The sequence below is a fragment of the Protomyctophum parallelum genome (genome assembly GCF_964188405.1).
Source record: "Protomyctophum parallelum genome assembly, chromosome: 3".
Taxonomy (NCBI): Eukaryota; Metazoa; Chordata; class Actinopteri; order Myctophiformes; family Myctophidae; genus Protomyctophum; species Protomyctophum parallelum.
The window spans coordinates 19,196,937-19,217,500 of NC_139698.1; the positions used below are offsets into that span (position 1 = coordinate 19,196,937).

The 20,564-nt window shown below is 44.9% G+C and overlaps 1 protein-coding gene across 1 annotated transcript in view; it reads left to right on the forward strand.

The window, feature by feature from the left end:
- setdb1b (SET domain bifurcated histone lysine methyltransferase 1b) overlaps positions 1–20,564 on the forward strand; it is a 53,400-nt gene that overhangs the window by 19,177 nt on the left and 13,659 nt on the right. Inside the window, 13 exon segments of the mRNA XM_083762049.1 lie at positions 346–353; positions 812–852; positions 2,100–2,220; positions 3,539–3,706; positions 4,485–4,740; positions 6,454–6,532; positions 7,680–7,862; positions 12,215–12,350; positions 14,871–15,048; positions 15,642–15,755; positions 17,402–17,789; positions 18,280–18,541; positions 19,270–19,360. Coding sequence (XP_083618175.1) covers positions 346–353; positions 812–852; positions 2,100–2,220; positions 3,539–3,706; positions 4,485–4,740; positions 6,454–6,532; positions 7,680–7,862; positions 12,215–12,350; positions 14,871–15,048; positions 15,642–15,755; positions 17,402–17,789; positions 18,280–18,541; positions 19,270–19,360 — 2,025 coding nt within the window.

Genomic DNA, 20,564 nt, shown 5'->3' on the forward strand with positions numbered 1-20,564 from the left:
GTCCTAAACATTAAAATAAGCTCTGGTTGCCAAAGGGGTGTAGTGGCCCTTCGTTAATCACAATTTTAATACAGTAAAATAATGGTGACACAGCCCTGTCAGTGACTGTTATTAATACAGTAAAATAATGGTGACACAGCCCTATCAGTGACTGTTATTAATACAGTAAATTAAATAATGGTGACACAGCCCTGTCAGTGACTGTTATGACTTCCAAAATGTCATTCTGTATGTAGGCCGACTACTAAATTTGTTTATTTTATTCCCCTGTAATTTCAGAACGTGAAGCTGACAGTTTGTACCCCAATACCGATGTCTTCCTCTGCTGCTGCTGCTTGCTGTTAGCAGTGAAGGTTAGTATTTAACCTTTTGATTCCTGCTGCTTCTTGTGTAAGTGGGCTACATGCTACCATACCGTATGTTGTCATTCGCTCCATGTATCGTTTCACACCATTTGTGTGTATAATGCCTAGGACCCTAAGCATTATACATACACTTCACTTTCATCTTTTCTTTGCTTATAATAAAGTTATCTATTTTAGTTGTCTGATTTTTTTTTAATCGCATTTTGCTTTATTCTTTTTTATAAGTAATGTCTTTCTTCTTGCCTATCTATTGCCCTAGTTCTTCACTAGTGGACTTTGTGTGATTTATGTCAACAGTAGATTTTAGCCGACTAAAACTAGACTAACATAATCCCCGCCTACTTCCCTGGTAGTTGGTCCGTGGAATGTTGCAGTTTTTTCTGCTCTTTGTTTCCGTGGTTTTGTCAGCTCTCTTTAACGTGTCCATCCTCCTGTCTGTCTTTCAGTTGTCCCCCCTAAGGACTCTGGCCCTGTGGAAGACTCAGTGGTGAGAATGTACAGTTGACACCGCACTCACACACACACACACACACACACGCCCGTTCACTGCCCACCCGGCACTCCGATGCGCTGCTGATCTATTTCCAGGCATCGTCGCGCGGTGAAAATGTATTTTTGGTGCTCACTTCACGCGAGTTGATACTGTGCCACGCAGCCTGTGTGTGTTTCCTTTTAGTCCGTGCCAGTCTACACAAATCGCATCACAACAAGTACTGTACATCAGACCATGTAGTCCAGACTTCCTGGACTACATGTTGTCTCAGTAAGACAGCCCTGCCCTTATCCACAAGGAGGAGCAGTGCACCAAAGCATTATGGGAATTGCAGTGCAGGAAGGAAGTGAGCCCCAGTGTCCATGACATCAGAGACACTGGGCTCACTGATAACATCTAAAATATCTAAAACCACATATTGCACACATAAAGACCCCCAGGAAAGTGTTCTAAATCTTCTAAACGTATTTAACATATATTCTTTTTTGCAAAAAAGTGTCCTTTTAATGAGTCAAGCTAACTCACACATAGAAATGCACTCAAGATTAGGGATATTTTGCTCCGGCTTGCTGACAATCTTTAATCATAAGGCCACACCCATTCTCATTAATCAGCATAATATATGAACAACCGATCGATTTACTATATATATCGACATACGATATACTAAATCCTGACAATTTTCAGAAATACCTATGTTTCTGTATCAGTGGTGCTCAATATTTCATGTCAAGGACCCCTAGAATTATATGTATTTGGCTGCCGACCCCCATCTGAAAATATGTTGTTCCAGGGACCCCCCCAGAAGCAAAGAAAATGAGTTGAAAACGTTTGCTCTGAAAGAATATATTCAAACATTGGGGCCACATTTTCACGATCTTTCTAAAATAGCAGACCTACAAGCTCGTAGCTATGAGCTATGAGCTTGTAGTGACATTTAGTCAATAAATGAAAATTATTCAAAAGACTAAGGGAACTAAAATCAAATGTTGCTGCCAAAAACAACACTGTTTCTGTTCCTTCTCCGCTCTGTTGTGGTGATCACCACAATATTGTTCAACACTACGACAAGCGATTACACCATTTTAAAGCAGATTTTCATGACGGAGAAGTGGTTCTTCAAAGGTTAGCGAAAACGAGGCACGGAGATCTGGAACACGATTGTTTAATCACAGCATTAAAACTGTTGATATAGGATTACATTAACGCCAACTGTGTTTTATTTCTGTATGTGTGATCAGTTTAAGGAGGCCTCTTCAGCTCTTCAGAAGACGTCTGAGCAGGTCCAGAAGTTGGTCCAGATGTCCAACATGTGTCCTCCTGCTTCCATGATGATCAGATCGGCCACACACCCAAACGCAGGTTGGCACGCAGTACGCACGCACTCACACACACACACACACACACACACACACACACACACACACACACACACACACACACACACACACACACACACACACACACACACACACACACACCACTATTATTTCCACACTAACTACAGAGGGCCACGTTGCGTATTACTGTCGTAGCAAAATTAGCCGATCTACAAGCTCAAAACGCGTCGCATTCCTTTTTAATTGGAATCCTGAAAAGTAACATTTCTATTTCATTACATTGGACATAAAAAAGACCATAACATTATTTTTAATCCTCATTAAGCTACTAATTAGACTTGGACTAAAGCAATTCAAGTGGGTCATATTTGCATGTTTGGAATTGTAACAGCTGAAATCAATAATATATCAGTATTCCAAAATGAACCTGCAGGGCCTCATTAAGTGAAGGTGGGGGCCGCATGTGGCCCCTGGGCCGCCAGTTGCCCATGTATGGGTTAAAAGGTCCTCATCTAGCACCCAGCTGACGGTTATCAATAGTTCTAACATTGAGCTGCACCACTCAGTTCACACGGGTGTGATTTCTTATTTACATCATGGTTTTACATTCACCATCGCTGATGAGCAGCGCTTTGTAGGCGAGGAGGGAGACTTGTTCACGAACTCCATTATATCATATATGGCTCTGCATCAATGTATACGCGCTGTGAGCCATGATGTCATACGTTTTGCGGATTCACCGTTGTGCCTGTTTACACGGAGAAGGGATAAAACAGAGTTCTGAAAGATTTCCAGTTTCCACTCTGGAAGGTGGTTTCACTTTGTTTCCGTTTTCACCTCCTGAAAACACCTCATCTAAAGGGACACCAGCAAACTTTATCTGGCCGTTTTCTATGAACACCGTTCTCGTGTAAAGACCACCTATGACTAAAAATAAAATTAAGTGGAAACCGAGCTATACTTCCTAACCATCTGTCCATTGTACCAAGACATCAGAGACACATACTTCCCACAGATTACAACCACACACATACAAGTACAACAATGTGCAAACAAAGCAGCAAGATTTGTGAGTTGCTGTGATAGGATATCAAATGGAACACAACCACCCTAAAGACTACCCATTGTGTATATTCCTGCACTATACCTGCATCGAGTGATCTTGGTACATAGAAATGGATCTATTGAAGATTCTGACTTTCAAATGTACATCATTTTTGTTTTGATTGTATTGCTGTATTGTTCTTTCTGCTTTGGCAATGTAAACGTATGTTTTCTCATGCCAATAAAGCCCTTTGAATTGAATTGAAATTGACTAAAACTAAAATCAAATTTCGCAGGGCTCTCCTCCAGCCCGGCGGTGTTTCAGACCCAGCCCACGGTGCCCTCCCCCCTGCAGCCCACCAGCGCCCCCAGGGAGGACGAGATGACGGTGAACATGACCATCCTGGGTAAAAAACGGACCAAGACGTGGCACAGAGGAACGGTGGTCTCCATTCACCCTCACGGTATGCAGATGCAAAGATCAGAAGGTCCCACCCCCTCCCCCCTCCCCCAAGCCTTTTCAGCCCCGGGACAACCCAAAAGATAACATTTTGGTTTCGGCAAACTTCTTAAAAAAACAATCTTTATGAATTAAAGACCTGAGGCCGATTTTAAAAGAAATGTCTTGCTCAAACCTTTTCACGTCAAGCACCCCTAAATTTGTATTGTATATTTGGCATATATATTCTCAAAATCTGCACACATTTTCAAGATTTAACCCATTCTGACCTGAGATCAGATTCATACGAGCTTTCCACTGGACACACACTGGTCTGATTAACCCATTCTGTCCTGAGATCAGATTCTAAAAATGGCAGTCGTTCTTCGACTTTTCAAAAATAGCAGACCTACAAGCTCGTAGCGCGCCACTCGGTGGCGCGCTATGAGCTTGTAGATCTGCTATTTTTCAATAGCTAAAGCACGACATGATGCTAACACCAAAATGGGTTCTCGCCCAAAATGGGTTAAAAACAAGAACAAAATGGCAGATCTACAAGCTCACAGCGCTGCAGGAAAGTGACACGTGCGAACAAGTGACACACTGTGAGCTCGTAGATATTCGTCTATTTTTTGCGCCATTCGTCCTATGGCACAAAAAAAAATCATATCTGGGGCTTAAATGGTTACGTTACTCAAATGATTCATGTTTTTGTTGTTCAAGGTACCTTAAATTTGCCGTTGTTGTTGTTGTTGGAATGAGTCACGCAACAATCCATCCCCCTTATTGCCTCTTCTGTATAGGAGGGGGGATCTTTAAGTACAAGGTCCAATTCCACTTGCCTGTCCTTCCAGGAGGCGGCATCGACAAGTACAAGGTGAAGTTCGACAACAAGGGGAAGAGCCTGCTGTCGGGCAACCACGTGGCGTACGACTACCACCCCACCCTGGAGAGCCTGTACGTGGGCGCCCGGGTGGTGGCCAAGTACAAGGACGGGGTGCAGGTGTGGCTCTATGCCGGCATAGTGGCCGAGATACCCAACAACAAGAACCGCATGAGGTAAGGAAGGGGCTGTGTGTACGGGCTGTGGCGCAGTCGGTATAGCGCTCACGGCTAGAAGGTTCCTGTGGTTCGATTCCCGCCGGGGGGGTGGGGGGGGGGGGGGGGGGGCTCTCCCCCTGCGTCATCAGCAGTGTTGTTTTCGTCGACTAAAAACTAAGACGAAAAATGTTGGTCGACTACCTTTTTTCACTGACAAAAACAAATGGAAACTAAATGAAAATTAAGCTACGATGACTAAAACTAAGACTAAGTATACTGACAATTTCGTCGACAAATAAAAACTAGACTAAAATGTTAGGAAGGAACTAGTGGACAAGAGTTCTAGTATAAGTAATTTTACACTTTGGTTGCCTATCTACAAGCTTGTAGTTCGGCTATTTTCAGCAAGTGTAAAAACACTAATTACGACGGCATCAAGGCCAGCAAAATACATTTTAGTCGACTAAATCAACTGTAGATTTAGTCGACTATCTTCTATGACGTTATGACGTTTAGTCGACTAAAACTAGACTAACACGAAGACATTCCAGGTGACTAAAATATGACAAAAACTAAATGAGGTTTCAGTCCAAAGACTATGACTAAACTAAAATAGAAATGTGCTGCCAAAAACAACACTGGTCATCAGTGCACATACCTTTTCTTTAGGCGAGGTTGGCGAAAAGGGCCTTTCTGTTGTGTGGAGTTTGCATGTTCTTCCCGTGTCCCCTGAGGGTACATAAAAAACATGCAGTAATCCTGGTCTATAAACTGCCTCCCCCCTTGGCCAGCACGGGGGCGCCTGATGGAGGGGAAAAGGAACTGGTTGGGATAACGTTTCCCTTCTACGCGCTATACGTCCAACCGGGGAAACTCTCCCCTCTGTCGGGTGAAAAGAAGCGGCTTGGACGCTTGAAGGAAGCACGAGGACAGTCCGTTGCTCGGAGGGAGTGTTAGAGCCCAGGATTACATTAGATAATTGACACTGGTTGGGGGAAAAAAAATGGAAACGAAAGGCTGTACTCCGGCATAGTGGCTGAGATTCCCCAACAACAAGAACGGCATGAGGTAAGGCCGGCGTACAGTGGCACAGCCGGTAGCGCTAGAATGTCCTGGGTTCGATTCCCGCCGGCGGGGGCATTCTCTCCTCCGCGTCATCGGTGCCTATACCCTGGGTAGGGTCTATAGGTCTGGGGTAGGGATGGGACGATATCATGATGTCAACATTATTGGGGGCACATTGATAGTAAAATAGAAGCGCACTGTAGACGTGCTCGGTCGGTGCAAGAGACCACATTTTATTATGAAGTCAACGCTTCGGTCACTTCTAAAGGTCACAGTAGTGACCCGAAAGTGAATTATGAAGTTGCCTTCATAATTCATTTGTTCAGCAGATCTACAGTGTTTTTCTATGTCATTATTGATGAACACTTGCCTATGCACCCGTTCCTAAGCCTAAGATGTGTGAAGGCTTTTTCTCTCTACAAAAGTGGCAAAAATAATTGCGATTTAGGATATTACCGTGACAATCAAAATATGGCGCTTTTGTTAACCACGTGGGAAACGTTCGCCAAAATAACCATGTACTCAACCATGGCCCCCCCCCTTCCCCCCCCCTCCAAGTTCTGTTTCTTGATATTACTGTAATGTATACAATATACTATTACATAAATATGTATATACTGTATGAAGCGCAACTGAATTCACTGACTCAACGTGTGTGTGTTTCAGGTTCCTGATCTTCTTTGACGATGGTTATGCATCCTACGTGACTCTCCCCGAACTCTACCCAGTCTGCAAACCATGTAAGTGTGCACTGTGCACGCATGCACGCACGCACACACACACACACGCACACACACACGCAGAGCCAATGTTTTTCAACGGTGCGCCATGCACTCCTTTCTCCATGACACACTCCAGGCACTTCTACGCGCCAAAGGTTCAAATGTCACGTTGCTCGCCGACGTTGCCAGACAGCAGATTGAATCGAGCAAAAAGTGGAGGCCACCGTAGCCTATATACGTTTAACACATTCTGACCTGAGATCAGATTCATACGAGGTTTCCACTGGACGCACATTGGTCTGATTAACCCATTCTGACCTGAGATCAGATTCTAAAATGTCAGTCGCTCTTTGATTTTTTTTTAAATAGCAGACCTACAAGCTCGTAGCGCGCCTCTCGGTGGCGCACTATGAGCTTGTAGATCTGCTATTTTTCAATAGCTAAAGCATAACATGATGCATTGCTAACACCAAAATGGGTTCCCGTTCAGAATGGGTTAACACATTCTTCCCTGTTTTTGATCACGTCCGATGGCCCGGGGCGTTGAGCGTCTCATCGGAGAGGTCTTTGTCCAGGAGTTGATTACAAATATTGATTAAATTATATGTCAATCTGAACAACAGAAAGAGGAGACTATTAATCTACTGGGGGGAAAATAAATCTTATCTCTGAATGTTTTCTCTGTCTCCCCGTCCCATCTGCCCCCCCCCCTCTCTCTCTCTCTCTCTCTCTGTCTCTCTCTCTGTCTCTCTCCTCTCTCTGTCTCTCTCTCTCTCTCTTTGCCTTCATCCTCTCTCTCTTTCTCTCTCTGTCTCTCTCTCTGCCTCCCACTCTCTGTCTCTCTCTCTCTGCCTCCCACTGTCTCTCTCTCTCTCTCTCTCTCTCTCTCTCTCTCTCTCTCTCTCTCTCTCCTCTCTCTCTTCTCTCTCTCTCTCTCTCTCTCTCTCTCTCTCTCTCTCCTCTCACTCTCTCTCTCTCTCTCTCTCTCTCTCTCTCTCTCTCTCTCTCTCTCTCTCTCTCTCTCTCTCTCTCTCTCTCTCTCTCTCTCTCTCTCTCTCTCTCTCTCTCTGCCTCTCTCTCTCTGCCTCTCTCTCTCTCTCTGCCTCTCCATCTCTCTCTGTCCTCCCCTCTCCCTCCGTCTGTGTGTGTGTGTCTCTCCCCAGTGAAGAAGACGTGGAGGACATCGAGGACGCCCCGTGCAGGGACTTCATCCAGGAGTACATCACGGCGTACCCCAGCCGCCCCATGGTGCTGCTCAAAGTGGGCCAGATCATCAAGACGGAGTGGGAGGGCACCTGGTGGCGGAGCAAGGTGGAGGAGGTGGACGGCAGCCTGGTCAAGATCCTCTTCCTGGTACGGGTAGGGCCGGGCCTGGCCGCCGCGCATGGCGGCCACCGCTGGGTGGTTTTTTCCCTTCCTCCACTACATGGATTTATAACCTCTTTTTGTGTTCATTAGCATTATGTTATGCTTTAGCTATTGAAAAATAGATCTATTAGGTCTGCTATTTTTTGAAAAATCGTAAAAATGTGCCGCAAATCTTTGATTATATATATATACAGGGCTGCACACAACTTTTTTGCAAGTGCCAGCCAGTCCGTGAGAGACGGCATCGCACACGAGCAAGTTGCATCGCATCGCACACCACTTATGTGCAGCCCTGTATATATATATATATATTCTTTCAAAGCGAACGTTTTTAACTCAAATCTTCCTTGACATGAAATAGTTTGAGAACGACTGACATAGAAACATGGATTTTCAGAAAACCGTCAGGATTTAGAAGGCATTTTTGTAGAATCGTTCCCAGGTCTAAATGGGTTCAAGTTCGGCGTGTCTTCTGTGAAAGCATGCTGCAGCGCACCGAAATAGCAGATCTACAAGCTTAAAAGGACACCCTTTTTGCAACAAAATATATGTTGATGACGTTTAGAAGATTAACTGGGGGTCTTTATGCATGCAATATGTGGTTTTAGATATTTTTGATTTTAGAAGTGAGCCCAGTGTCTCTGATGTCATGGACACTGGGCTCACTTCTTTCCTGGACTACAATTCCCATGATGCGTTGGTGTACCCCTCCTCCTTGTGGAGAGGGGGGAGGTAGGATGAGAAGTAAGGGGGGGGGATGTAGTCCAGGAAGTAAGTGAGCCCATTGTCCATGACATCAGAGACACTGGGCTCACTGCTAGAATATCTAAAACCACATAGTACACACATAAAGACCCCCAGGAAAGTGTTCTAAATCTTCCAAACGTCATTAACGTATATTTCTTTGCAAAAAGGGTGAACCTTGTAGATTGGCTATTTGCGGTCATTACTTATTTTAAGATGAAACAGTTTTTAAAGTGATAAAACTAGCAATAGAATACACGCTTTTAAGCATCTTCCAGAAACATGACATAACTCAGACTGACTCAGAAATGTCATGTTGGCCCAGGCAGTGGTGTAACTGTCTGGGCACCCGACTGGTAATCCAGTCGCAGTGTGCCGCGGGTTCGACTCCCGAGCCCGACACGGCCTTTACTGCATGTCTTCCCCCATCTCTCTCCCGTTTCCTGTCAGCCTACTGTCTGTCCCTTCAAAAAAAAAAACCAATAAAAGACGTAAGCCGCAAAAAAAAAAAAAAAAAAAAGAAATGTCATGTTTTCTTCAGCTGGTCGGCCCTAAAACATCATTACATTCTCAGCCTTGAGATTTTATTTTCCTAAATTCTATGCAACTAAAAACCAGTGGTGGAAAGTAACCAAGTATTAGGGATGTGTTAAAAGTGTCCAAAATGAAAATCGATTAGTATAAATCAATATTAACAATGAATCGATTAATCAATTATTCAATTTGCAATCTGTATGATGATAAATGTTGTGATCCGTTTAACCGGAAATGGCATCGCCAGATTCGCTCTATTCGGTCAAAATCGGCATAATGGTGAAGTCACCGCCACCATCGGGACTACTGTGTCTAATACTATAGTCTTGCCCCGTGAAAATGAGATATAGTGTGTATATCACGGAATTTTATACTGGCATAAAAATTATGAATATGAATAGTGCAGGTAGAAGGCACAATCCACTGTTAATTAGGGTGGCCATAAGGGGGTTTTAACAGTTTGACTGATTAAAACGCGTAACCCGCATTTTAATCAAATACCCTACGCTGCCGAGATTATTTGGGATTTTGATCCGTGAAAATCCGGCGAAAAAAGGTTCCCCCGTTTGTTATGAACGATCGCACCACCCGCCATCTTGGCGGGTGGTGCGATCGCAGCACAAGACGCTTCTCCATGAGGAGTTGTAGTCCATTCATTTGCATTGGCCTCAATTTCCCAGAAGCCCTAGCAGCCCACAGCATGTGTTGATTTCCGGTTTCGTCATCAAAACGAAACCATCTAGTCTCTATCTCCGCGGCAAAGACAATACGGCGGATTAAACGCATACAACAAAAGGCGGGAATGTCATAAATAGCAGCGCCAGTAACCTGGATTAAACAATTCCCGGCAGTTATAATGGATGTACTCAAGAAAGACGCAGGAGCGCAAAGCACCAACGAGCTGGCCAGATGTATGCAGAACCGGAGATGCTTGGCAGTCGGCATCGAGGGTCAGATTGGGTTCCCCCAACGCACCAGCGTCATGTCCAGGGGTTGTACATGGTGTACAGTACATCAATCTACCTCATGTTACCACACGAGGAGATATATGATCCTCTGTCTAGTGTCTGGGCTGGGGAACCACTGCTTCCGAAGCTTGCTTACTTACAGTAGTGTCAAATAACTAAGTACATGTACTCAAGTACTGCACTTAACCCATTTTGGGTGAGAACCCCTTTTGGTGTTAGCATTATGGTATGCTTTAGCTATTGGAAAATAGCAGATCTACAAGCTCGTAGCGCGCCAGTCGGTCTGCTATTTTTGAAAAATCGAAGAACGACTGACACAGAAACATAGCTTTTTCATAAAACTCAGGATTTAGAAGATTTATTATAGTATTTTCAATACTTTTACTTCTATGTCAGAGGCAAATATTGTACTTCCAAGTTACAATAATTTGAAAACCTTTAGTACTAGTTACTTTGTTGTTATATGTTTGATTATTAATACTAAACTATTCATTTGAAGCTTGTAGATCTGCTATTTTCAAAAGATTTGAATCCATTTGAAAACGTATGCATAATGAGTACTTTATTCTTTTGGTACTTAAACCCATTCAGACGTCGGGAATTTCTGAAAGATTTGAGGCACATTTTAACGAATCTTCAAAAATAGCAGACCTACAAGTTTATGAGCTTGTAGATCTGCTATATTTTTTTATCAACCAAGGTTCATGTTTTAGGTTATTAGAGAAAGTAAAAGATGCTTAAGATAATTAATTTTCATTTGCTGCTTTCTTTTGTTTTAGGGGCTTTTAGCTGTTTTTGACATGGACGGGGGCATTTGAACGATTTATTTTTTGAGTGGTGCAACCACTCCAAGGAACAGCAATGTCCGTGTTCACCCACCTATGTGCCTATGTGTTGGTTAATGAGCACCAGTATGACTATTAGTACCAGTAGGGGCGCTGTTGTGCCAGAAACAGAGAGAGAGAGTGCTGCACTGTTGCCTGCTAATGAGAGAGGCACACTGACACACTGAATGTGTCAAACTGACATATTGAGCCTATGACACACAGTGTGGCTTCCCCCCAGTAGGCCTCCTTCACATTCAGTAGATCCTGTGATATTTTGTGGCCAGATGTAATTTCTTGGGGTCTAGTAGGTAATACAAAAACAAATCGCCATAATATTTTGTAAATAAAGACGTATTTAGCCTTATGTTCGAATGCCCCCACCCCCTGTCAAAAACGGCTATAATTGCTAAAACAAAAAGCATCAAATGAAAAATAAATAAATAACATTAATCTTTTACTTTCTCTAATAACAACCTAATCTAAAACATGAACCTTGGTTGAAACAAAACTAAAGTTGTCCTTTAAGTACATGTTGCTATACCAACACTTATAGTTAACTTATTCAGACCCAAGGCTGATTCTAAAAACGCCTTCTAAAACCTTTCAAATTCAATGAAAATAATTTCTGCATGTATTGTATAGCAACAACTAATGAGATATAAAGGTTAAGTATATCCTGAATAGAAAGGTATAACAACGTATAGGTTTGCAACAGGTCTAAATCATTAGTTTTCCACCGGTGGTGCGTGGAGGTATTGCAGGTGGTCTTTTGTCATAATGTCATATGAAAGCATAGCTTCCAATTGAAAGCGGGACTGCGATGCTCTATAGAGTGATGACTTGCAGAGAAACGACGAGTTGAGAAAACGGGCTTGAAAGGTTCACTTCTGTGGACTCTAACATTACACCTAGCTACATGTTTAAGCATTTTTTTCTAATTTCATATTTACATCTATTTCAGCTCTGACACTTATTTCAGACGTGCTCTAGTATGTGACTCATTTTGAGAACAAAATACGTTTTTCTCCTCTGGTGAAAAGCTGGAATTTGCGCGATGGCAGGCTCTCAGTCAAATGTGGTCACAATAATGGTTACTTTCTCCACCTCTACTGCGGAAAATTCCCCCAAAAAGATAAAAAATGCAAGACCTTTAGCTCAGATGTTGCTACATCAGGCTGCTCATGCGCGTTCATTGGGCACAGGGAACGTCACAATGCTCTGACGCTAAACGGAGTGGCTTCTTCCCGTGTTTTGTTACTTGTAGGATGACAAGAGGAGCGAGTGGATCTACCGAGGCTCCACCAGACTGGAGCCCATGTACAACCTGAAGACCAACTCGGCCAGCACGCAGGAGAAGAAACTCGCCGGGGCGCTGATGAGAACCAGGCCTAATACCATGGGTAATATACGCAATTACGCACGCGCACACACCAGTGCTGATTTTGTCGATTAACCCATTTAGAAGATGTCTTCTAAATCATGAAACATTTTCTGAAAAACCTCGTGTTTCTATATTGGTGGTTCTCAATATTTCATGTCGAGGACCCCACAAATTATATATAATAGGCCGCCGACCCCCATCTGAAAATGTTGTTCCAGGGACCTCCCAGAAGCAAAGATTTTAGTAAAAAAATGTTCGCTCTGGGTGAGAAGGGTGAGAAGTTCAGTCACGCGGGAGAGACTCGGAGTAGAGCCGCTGCTCCTTCGCCTGGAAAGGAGCCAGCTTAGGTTGGTTCGGGGCATCTGGTTAGGATGCCTCTCGAGCGTCTCCCTAGGGAGGTCCTCGATGCACGTCCCACTGGGAGGAGACCCCGGGGGGGCAGACCAAGGGGCAGATGGAGGGATTACATCGACTCACTGGCCTTGGAATGTCTCTGGATCCCCCAGGAGGAAGTCACTGATGTTGCTCTGGAGAGGGAAGTCTGGAGCTCTCTGGTGGAGCTGTTGCCCCCCGTGACCCGACTACGGATAAGCGGTTGAAGATGGATGGATGGATGTTCGCTCTGAAAGAATATACTGTATATTCAAAGATTTGAGGAACATTTTCACGATTTGTCAAAAATAGCAGACGTCGAGTAATGCACTATGAGCTTGTAGGGGGGGCCGGAATTCAGTGAATTCAGTGGTTCCACAATGTTTCACCTGGCAAACAATGTTGCAATTTACACAATGACTAAGCAGTCATTCACATGCACTGATACTCACGTGTGGACTATTTGTACTGTATATTGCCATTTGTACTGTAGGCCTATATTAAATATAGCCTACAGTACACGTTGCAATAATGATATTGTTGTGGTGACAAATGTTGTCTTTAATGTTCAGATTAATTTAATATGAAGGACCCCTTACCCTAATGGAAACAAGCCATAGTGCTGCACAAGAGTTCTTAAACATTGACCTTGAGTCAATGTCACTGTGGAAGGAGGTTTAAGGTGGCGAACTTAAGAGAGGGTCCAAGGCAGCTCTTTCCAGTTGAAGTAATAAAAAATCCTTTATTTCATATTAAAAGGGTTAAAAACACGACCAACGCGTTTCGACCTGCATCAGGGTCAACTGATGAAGCCATAGTGCTTTCTTGGGTTATATAATCCTCTTAGCAGACCTTGTATTGAACTGCTTTTATTGTTTATAAAGTAATCAATCTATGGAGGTATATGCACCTAAACGCTGGGCTCTCAACAGCCACGAAAAATCAAAAGCAGTTGAGTTGCTTATAAGGTTGTAAAAAATAACTGCAGACAAATTGATTTGGCTCTATAGTAAACGTGATTCATAAAATATCAGACAGACAGACGTCGAGTCATTGGCGTTCTAAATTAACACCATTAACAACAGTTGTACAATACGCGTAATGAAAAGCCCTGTAGACGTTGGTAGTTTTTATTTTCTATTACGTTACTAGCCTGGGGAAAGTGAACCAGCCTTGCATCATCATCATCATCCCCCGCCGGCTGTGGTGGAGCTGTGGGGAGTCGCAGGCACGGCTTTCCGCATGGCTCACAAACGCGATGTGCCGCCCTAAATTATTCTCGTGAGTTGTGGACTCGTGTAGGCATATTGATTCTGAGATGTTTCGTCCAATGTGGACGTGGTGCAAAAACTTGGTACAAGTTGCAACAACCTTTGCAGACAGGGAACTATAGCGTCACATTTATTGCACTTGCGTGCTCCGCCTCAGAGTCATTTCCCCTCTCTGTTAACCACACTTTGGAGATCTCTTCAAGGTTCTTTACTATTTGTCTCCCGAGGAAGAAATTTGTCTTAGACAAGGGGCCCGCATGCAAGCGCAGAGCAGCGCCAAAAAAGACATCTTTCTAGCAACATCAAAGCTAGCTTTCGACATACTGTCCCAGTCCCACTCGCTCCGCGGCGGTCGCTGAATGCACAGAACAGTGGACCCCACTCACTCATGTAGGTGGGGTGACGTCACCCCAGGCTCTGCTCGCTTTGCATGCACAGACACAGCGGAGCTAAATGACGAACGATGAGAACCGTTTGGGGGGAACCGTTAATAAAAAAACACTATGGAACCGGCTCCGGATCCGCAATGTCGGAAACCGGGTCTGAAATGGACCCGTTTTCCGAATCCCAACCCTAGCTGCGACGCGTTGTGAGCATGTAGATCGGCTATTCTCAGCAAGTGTATAAAATCAGTCGGGCATCAAGGCCTGCCCAAAATACATTTTAGTCGACTAAATCAACTGTAGATTTAGTCGACTACAATCTTATGATATTTAGTCGACTAAAACTGGACTTGCACTAAAACATTCCAGGTGACTAAAATGTGACTAAAACTAAAATCTAAATGGTCTGCCAAAAACAACACATGATTTGAACCCACTTTTTATTTTACATTCATCATTGCCCCTCTCTCTCTGTCTCTCTCTCTCTCTCTGTCTCTCTCTCTCTGTCTCCAGGAGCGTTGAGGAGTAAAGGTCCAGTGGTCCAGTACACCAGCGAGGGTCCCGTACTAGCATCGCCCTCCAAAGCTCCTCAACCGACGCCCATCGCCTCGCCGCCCTCCCTCCTCGCCAGCCCGCCCTCCCTCGCCCTGCCACCCCCATACCCAACCGCCCTGGCACCCCCACGATTTGAGTAAGTATTAAACCATTTAGGCCTGAGATCAGATTCTAAAAATGTCTTCTACATCCTGACAGCTTTCTGAAAAAGCTATGTTTCTATGTCAGTCGTCAAAAACAGCAGACCTACAAGCTCGTAGCGCCACTCGGTGGCGCGCTATGAGCTTGTAGATCTGCTATTTTTCAATAGCTAAAGCATAACATAATGCTAACACCAAAAGGAGATTCCGCCCAAAATGGGTTAAAAGAGTTTTCCATTTCAAATCGCACTGGATAAATAAAGCGACTGTGTTTAGAGGCTCAATAGCTCTTCCCCATGACCTACGCATCTAAAATATGAATGCTTCTAAAGACTCTTAGCCAGTGATCTGTCCGATTTAGCCAGAACCACTGCTATTGTAATTGTCTTAGCAGACATTTAATGATGTGATGGAACCACTTCCTTGTTCCTCCAATTCCTTCGGTTCCCGATCCCAATCCTACACTCGTATACTTCAGTGTCTTGCTCAAGGACACCAGGGGAACGTTTAAGATGAAACGTTTACAAACAAGAAAAGCATATAACGTGTGTGTGTGTGTGTGTGTGTGTGTGTTTGTGTGTGTTTCAAGTTACAGCAACAAACACCAGATGGCGAAGAAGAGCACGTCTCCGTTCATTCCTGGCATCGGAGGAACTCACGCGTCCAAAATGCTGCAGATGAGCACTAGTCCCACGATTAGCAGGTTATTATTTCTGTTCATGTGACTGTCGTTGTTATTGTTTGTATTGTATTGTTTGTATTTTATTTTATTTTATTTAACCAGTAAAAACCACATTGAGACTGAAGTCTCTTTTACAAGTGTGAACTGGCAAGGACAATAAGCAAAATAAGTGACACAACTCTGCCAGTAACAAAGAATACGCAACAAAAAACAGGACAGACATACAATGTTCATAAATACAGTACCCACTACCGAAGAAGCTTAAAGGGAGAACAGGAACACGACCAATAAGGACTAATAAATAAAAACTAAGCAACGGAAATTGCTAGTAGACTAAAAAGCAATCAGACAGTTGCTAAACGTCAAAGCAGGAGCAGTGTATGGGAAGTGTGCCCATGGCAATCCTTTTGATGACATAGCGTAACCAAGCATTTGACCTGAGGTTGAGAGAGTTTTGGACAAGTTCAAATTTAGAACCAATGTAACGTGGCAGGTTACCAAGAATGGCTTTATAAATGAGAGTATACCAATGTAGCAACCTGCTAGACGTTAAGGAATACCAACCCACGAGGGCGTACAGAGTACAGTGATGAGTCCTATAGGGGGAATTGGTTATGAACCTCAATGCACCATGAAACAGGGGGTCTAGTTTGCTCAGAGTTGAGGAACTAGCAAAGCGGTAGACAGTATCTCCATAATCAAGCTGCGACAGGAAGAGGCCTGTAACCAGCTTTTTGCGAGAAGCATTAGAAAAGCAGGACTTCATTCTGTAGAAGAAACTCAGCGCGAACTTAAGCTTTATTGCCAAGGTGTCAATGTGGTGTTTGAAGTTTAACTTGTTGTCCAACCAAATCCCAAGATATTTATACAACTCAACCCATTCGATGGATACTCCATCCAGAGTGGTGATTTTTGAGGGGACATTGACTAGGCTATTTGGAGAAAATAGCATGGCCTTGGTTTTGTGGTTTTCATCTCTGCCATGCTGAAATATGGCCACGGAGATAATGTATTCCCCCCATCTGTGAGTACGTACTGTATGTCTGTCTTTGCGTAATGCACAATCTAATCGTGCGATCCGCTGGACCGATCAGCACCATGTATTTTGTGCAACGCGCCACGGAAGTAAATGGTGAATTTATATAGCACCTTTTATCCAAGGCGCTTTACATAGATTGTGCATACATTCACCCCATTCACGTACATCCATACACTGATGGTGGAGGAAACCACCACGGAACTAAATGAAACCCTTTCTCTCTCTCTCTCTCTCTCTCTCTCTCTCTCTCTCTGTCTCTCTGTCTCTCTGTCTCTCTCTCTCTCTCTGTCTCTGTCTCTGTCTCTGTCTCTCTCTCTCTCTCTCTCTCTCTCTCTCTCTCTCTGTCTCTCTGTCTCTCTGTCTCTGTCTCTGTCTCTCTCTCTCTCTCTCTCTCTCTCTCTCTCTCTGTCTCTCTGTCTCTCTGTCTCTCTCTCTCTGTCTCTCTGTCTCTCTCTCTCTCTCTCTCTCTCTCTCGCTCTCTCTCTCTCTCTCTCTCTCTGTCTCTCTGTCTCTCTGTCTCTCTCTGTCTCTGTCTCTGTCTCTGTCTCTGTCTCTGTCTCTGTCTCTGTCTCTGTCTCTCTCTGTCTCTGTCTCTGTCTCTGTCTCTCTCTCTTAACCCTCTCCGTAGACCTCCGAGTTCCGCCGTGTCTTCGCTGGGTTCTCCGTCGCCCTCCATCGGCCTCTCCACCTCCACCACCACGACGAGATACATCGTGGTGGCGCCTCCGCCCCAACTCCTCCCGCCCCCGCCTCCCCCCCCTCCCGTGGTGCTCCTCGCCCCCCCTCCTCCTCCCCCCGTCCCCATGCCCCAGGCGCCGATGGCCATCATGCCCCAGCACAAGACGTACCGCGCGCCCACCGACCGGATCTTCTACATGGCGCACGGCTGCAACGCGGGCTGCCTGAACCGCGTACGGCCGGTCCGCGCCGACGCCCACCGGGGCTGCAACCCCCTGCTGAAGCCCCTGCTGTACGACTTCAGGCGCATGACCGGCCGGCGCAAGGTCAACCGCAAGGTATAGGACGGTCCGCCGGTGTTTTGTTTTAGTTGTAGTCTCTTGAATAGTTTTCATTTCGTTTTTTGTCTCAGTTTAGTCACAGGGTATTGGTGTTGGTCTAGTTTTAGTCGACTAAATGTCATACGATTTTAGTCAAATGAAACTGCGGTGGATTTAGTGGAACAAACTGTATTTTGGCGGGCCTTGATGCCGTCGTAATGACTGTTTGTACACATGCTGAAAATAGCCGATCTACAAGCTCACAACGTGTCGCGCTTCGAAGCGTTGTGAGCTTGTAGATTGCATGTAAAGCGTGGATGTAAAGCTCGGATGTAAAGCTCGGCTGTAAAGCTCGGATGTAAAGCTCGGCTGTAAATGTTTTTTTCGTCCACCACCGGCTTGAACCCAACTGAACGTCTCTCTCTCTCTCTCTCTCTCTCTCTCTCTCTCTCTCTCTCTGTCTCTGTCTCTGTCTCTCTCTCTCTCTGTCTCTCTCTCGGCCCCCCAGATGTCGTTCCACGTCATCTACAAGGCCCCGTGCGGCCTCTGCCTGCGCAACATGTCTGAGATCCAGAAGTACCTGTTCCAGTCGCGCTGCGACTTCCTCTTCCTGGAGATGTTCTGCCTGGACCCCTACGTGCTGGTGGACCGCCCCTTCCAGCCCCAGAGGCCCTTCTACTACATCGGCGACATCACCGAGGGCAACGAGGACATCCCCCTCAGCTGTGTCAACGAGATCGACCAGACGCCGCCGCCCAGCGTTGTCTACAGTGAGACACACGCACACACGCACTAGGGCATTCACTTCTAGTCATTTTTACTCGTCGACTAGTTGTTTAACTACCTATTATGTAAAATAAAATTAAAACTGTGTGTACATTGGTGACTATAACTATAATCTACCTGATCTTGAGGCCTACAAAATAAAATACAAATTATAATTTACTTTCTTATCAACTAGTCAACTAGTAGTACCAACAAGGTCGACTAGTGGATTTACTAGTCGACTAGTTAAATAGTCGACTAGTTGCTTAACCCATTCTGACCGGGCACCCATTTTGGTGTCAGCATCATGTTATGCTTTAGCTATTTAAAAATAGCAGATCTACAAGCTCATATCGCGCCACCGAGTGGCGCGATACGAGCTTGTAGGTCTGCTATTTTTGAAAAATCGAAGAGCGACTGACATTTTTAGAATCTGATCTCAGGTCAGAATGGGTTCGTCAGACCAGTGTGTGTCCGGCGGAAACCTCGTATGAATCTGATCTCAGGTCAGAATGGGTTAAAGCCCTAAAATGCGAGCACACACGAGGAAATCCCCCCAAGCTGTGTCAACGAGATCAACCAAACACTGCCTCTTAGCGTTCCATACAGTAACATGCACGCACGCACACACACACGCACACACACACACACACACACACACACACACACACACACACACGTATCAATGAATGATCCGTAACCTTGTACTCTTCGTCTTCTCCTCCTCCTCCAGGTAAGGAGCGTATTCCAGAGAAAGGAGTGCATATAAACACCAGTGCAGACTTCCTGGTTGGATGTGACTGTACTGACGGCTGCATAGACAAGTAAGTCGGCCTCGGTTCACTGTATTTTTTTTAGTTATCTTCTACTCATATGACTCATATAGGAATAGACTACGTATGTGACAACCAGGTATAGTCTGGTGACCACCGGAGAGACGGGTGACTGCCGGGAATGTAGATGGCACCCGGGTGAGCAGTATGGGTTGGCGGCGCCCCAGCCTTTGTCCTCCGTGAGGAGGAAGCCCAACAAACAAACCCTCTGTGAGGCTTTTAGGAGGGCCATTCGAGCAGCAAGCGGAGCACCACCTTCTCGCTCGGTTGGAGTCTGCGGAACCATTCCCCACCACTCCTGAATGAAGTGTCTGTTGCTGGGACTCTGGCGCAACGCACAGGCCCTGGGCCTGGTGAGAGCAGGAGTGGACCTGGTGAGATGTGGGTGGGGCCCGGACAGGAGACAACCCACAGAGCCTAGTCCTTCCATGCGCCAGAAGCGTACCTCGCAATCCTGGCAGAGTAGTTCTGGAGTAGTTCCAACATATTGTGTGGCCCTGGTTTTTCCCTAGTGGGACTGATTGAGGGTAGCTACTGGGACGTAAGTCGGGACTTGATCAATCCCGGCTGGGTCGCCTGAGTGAAGGGTATGATGTTGGTAGACCCGAAACCCTGTTGACCTCAGGATACATCATTGAGGATACATCCCAGGTGCATCCATGCGATGTATTTTTTTTAGTTTAATATGTGACATCATTTAAATTATCTGTGTGCTCTGAAGAAGGCTCTGTCGAAATGCGCAATGAGACATTGCATCTGAGCCAGTCTTGCATCTTTTATTTTTGGAGTTGCCTTTTTTCTATTTAGTTGGTTTATTTCATGCTAGAAGGCTTTCTTACCTTTATTTGTAGTTGTTACGTCCCCACCAAAGATTTCCCCTCCCATAAGCCCTCAATGAATTGCATTGAATTGAATGGGGGCTATGGTGTTTTGTGCTAATTTGCTAATTTCCATCGCTCAAAAAAATAATATCTTTTGTATACATCCTCTCTTCATAATGTAAATAGTATCCCAAGCGGGGCACTTTACTACTTATTTCGATGGAAATAAGCAAATTAGCACAAAAACCCAACCCCCTTTGAGGGCTTATGGTAGGGGAAATAGCCAATAATGCACTTTTGCACAAAACAACACCTGGACCTCTTTGGTGGGAACGTAACGACTACAAATAAAGGTAAAAAAGCCTTCTAGCATG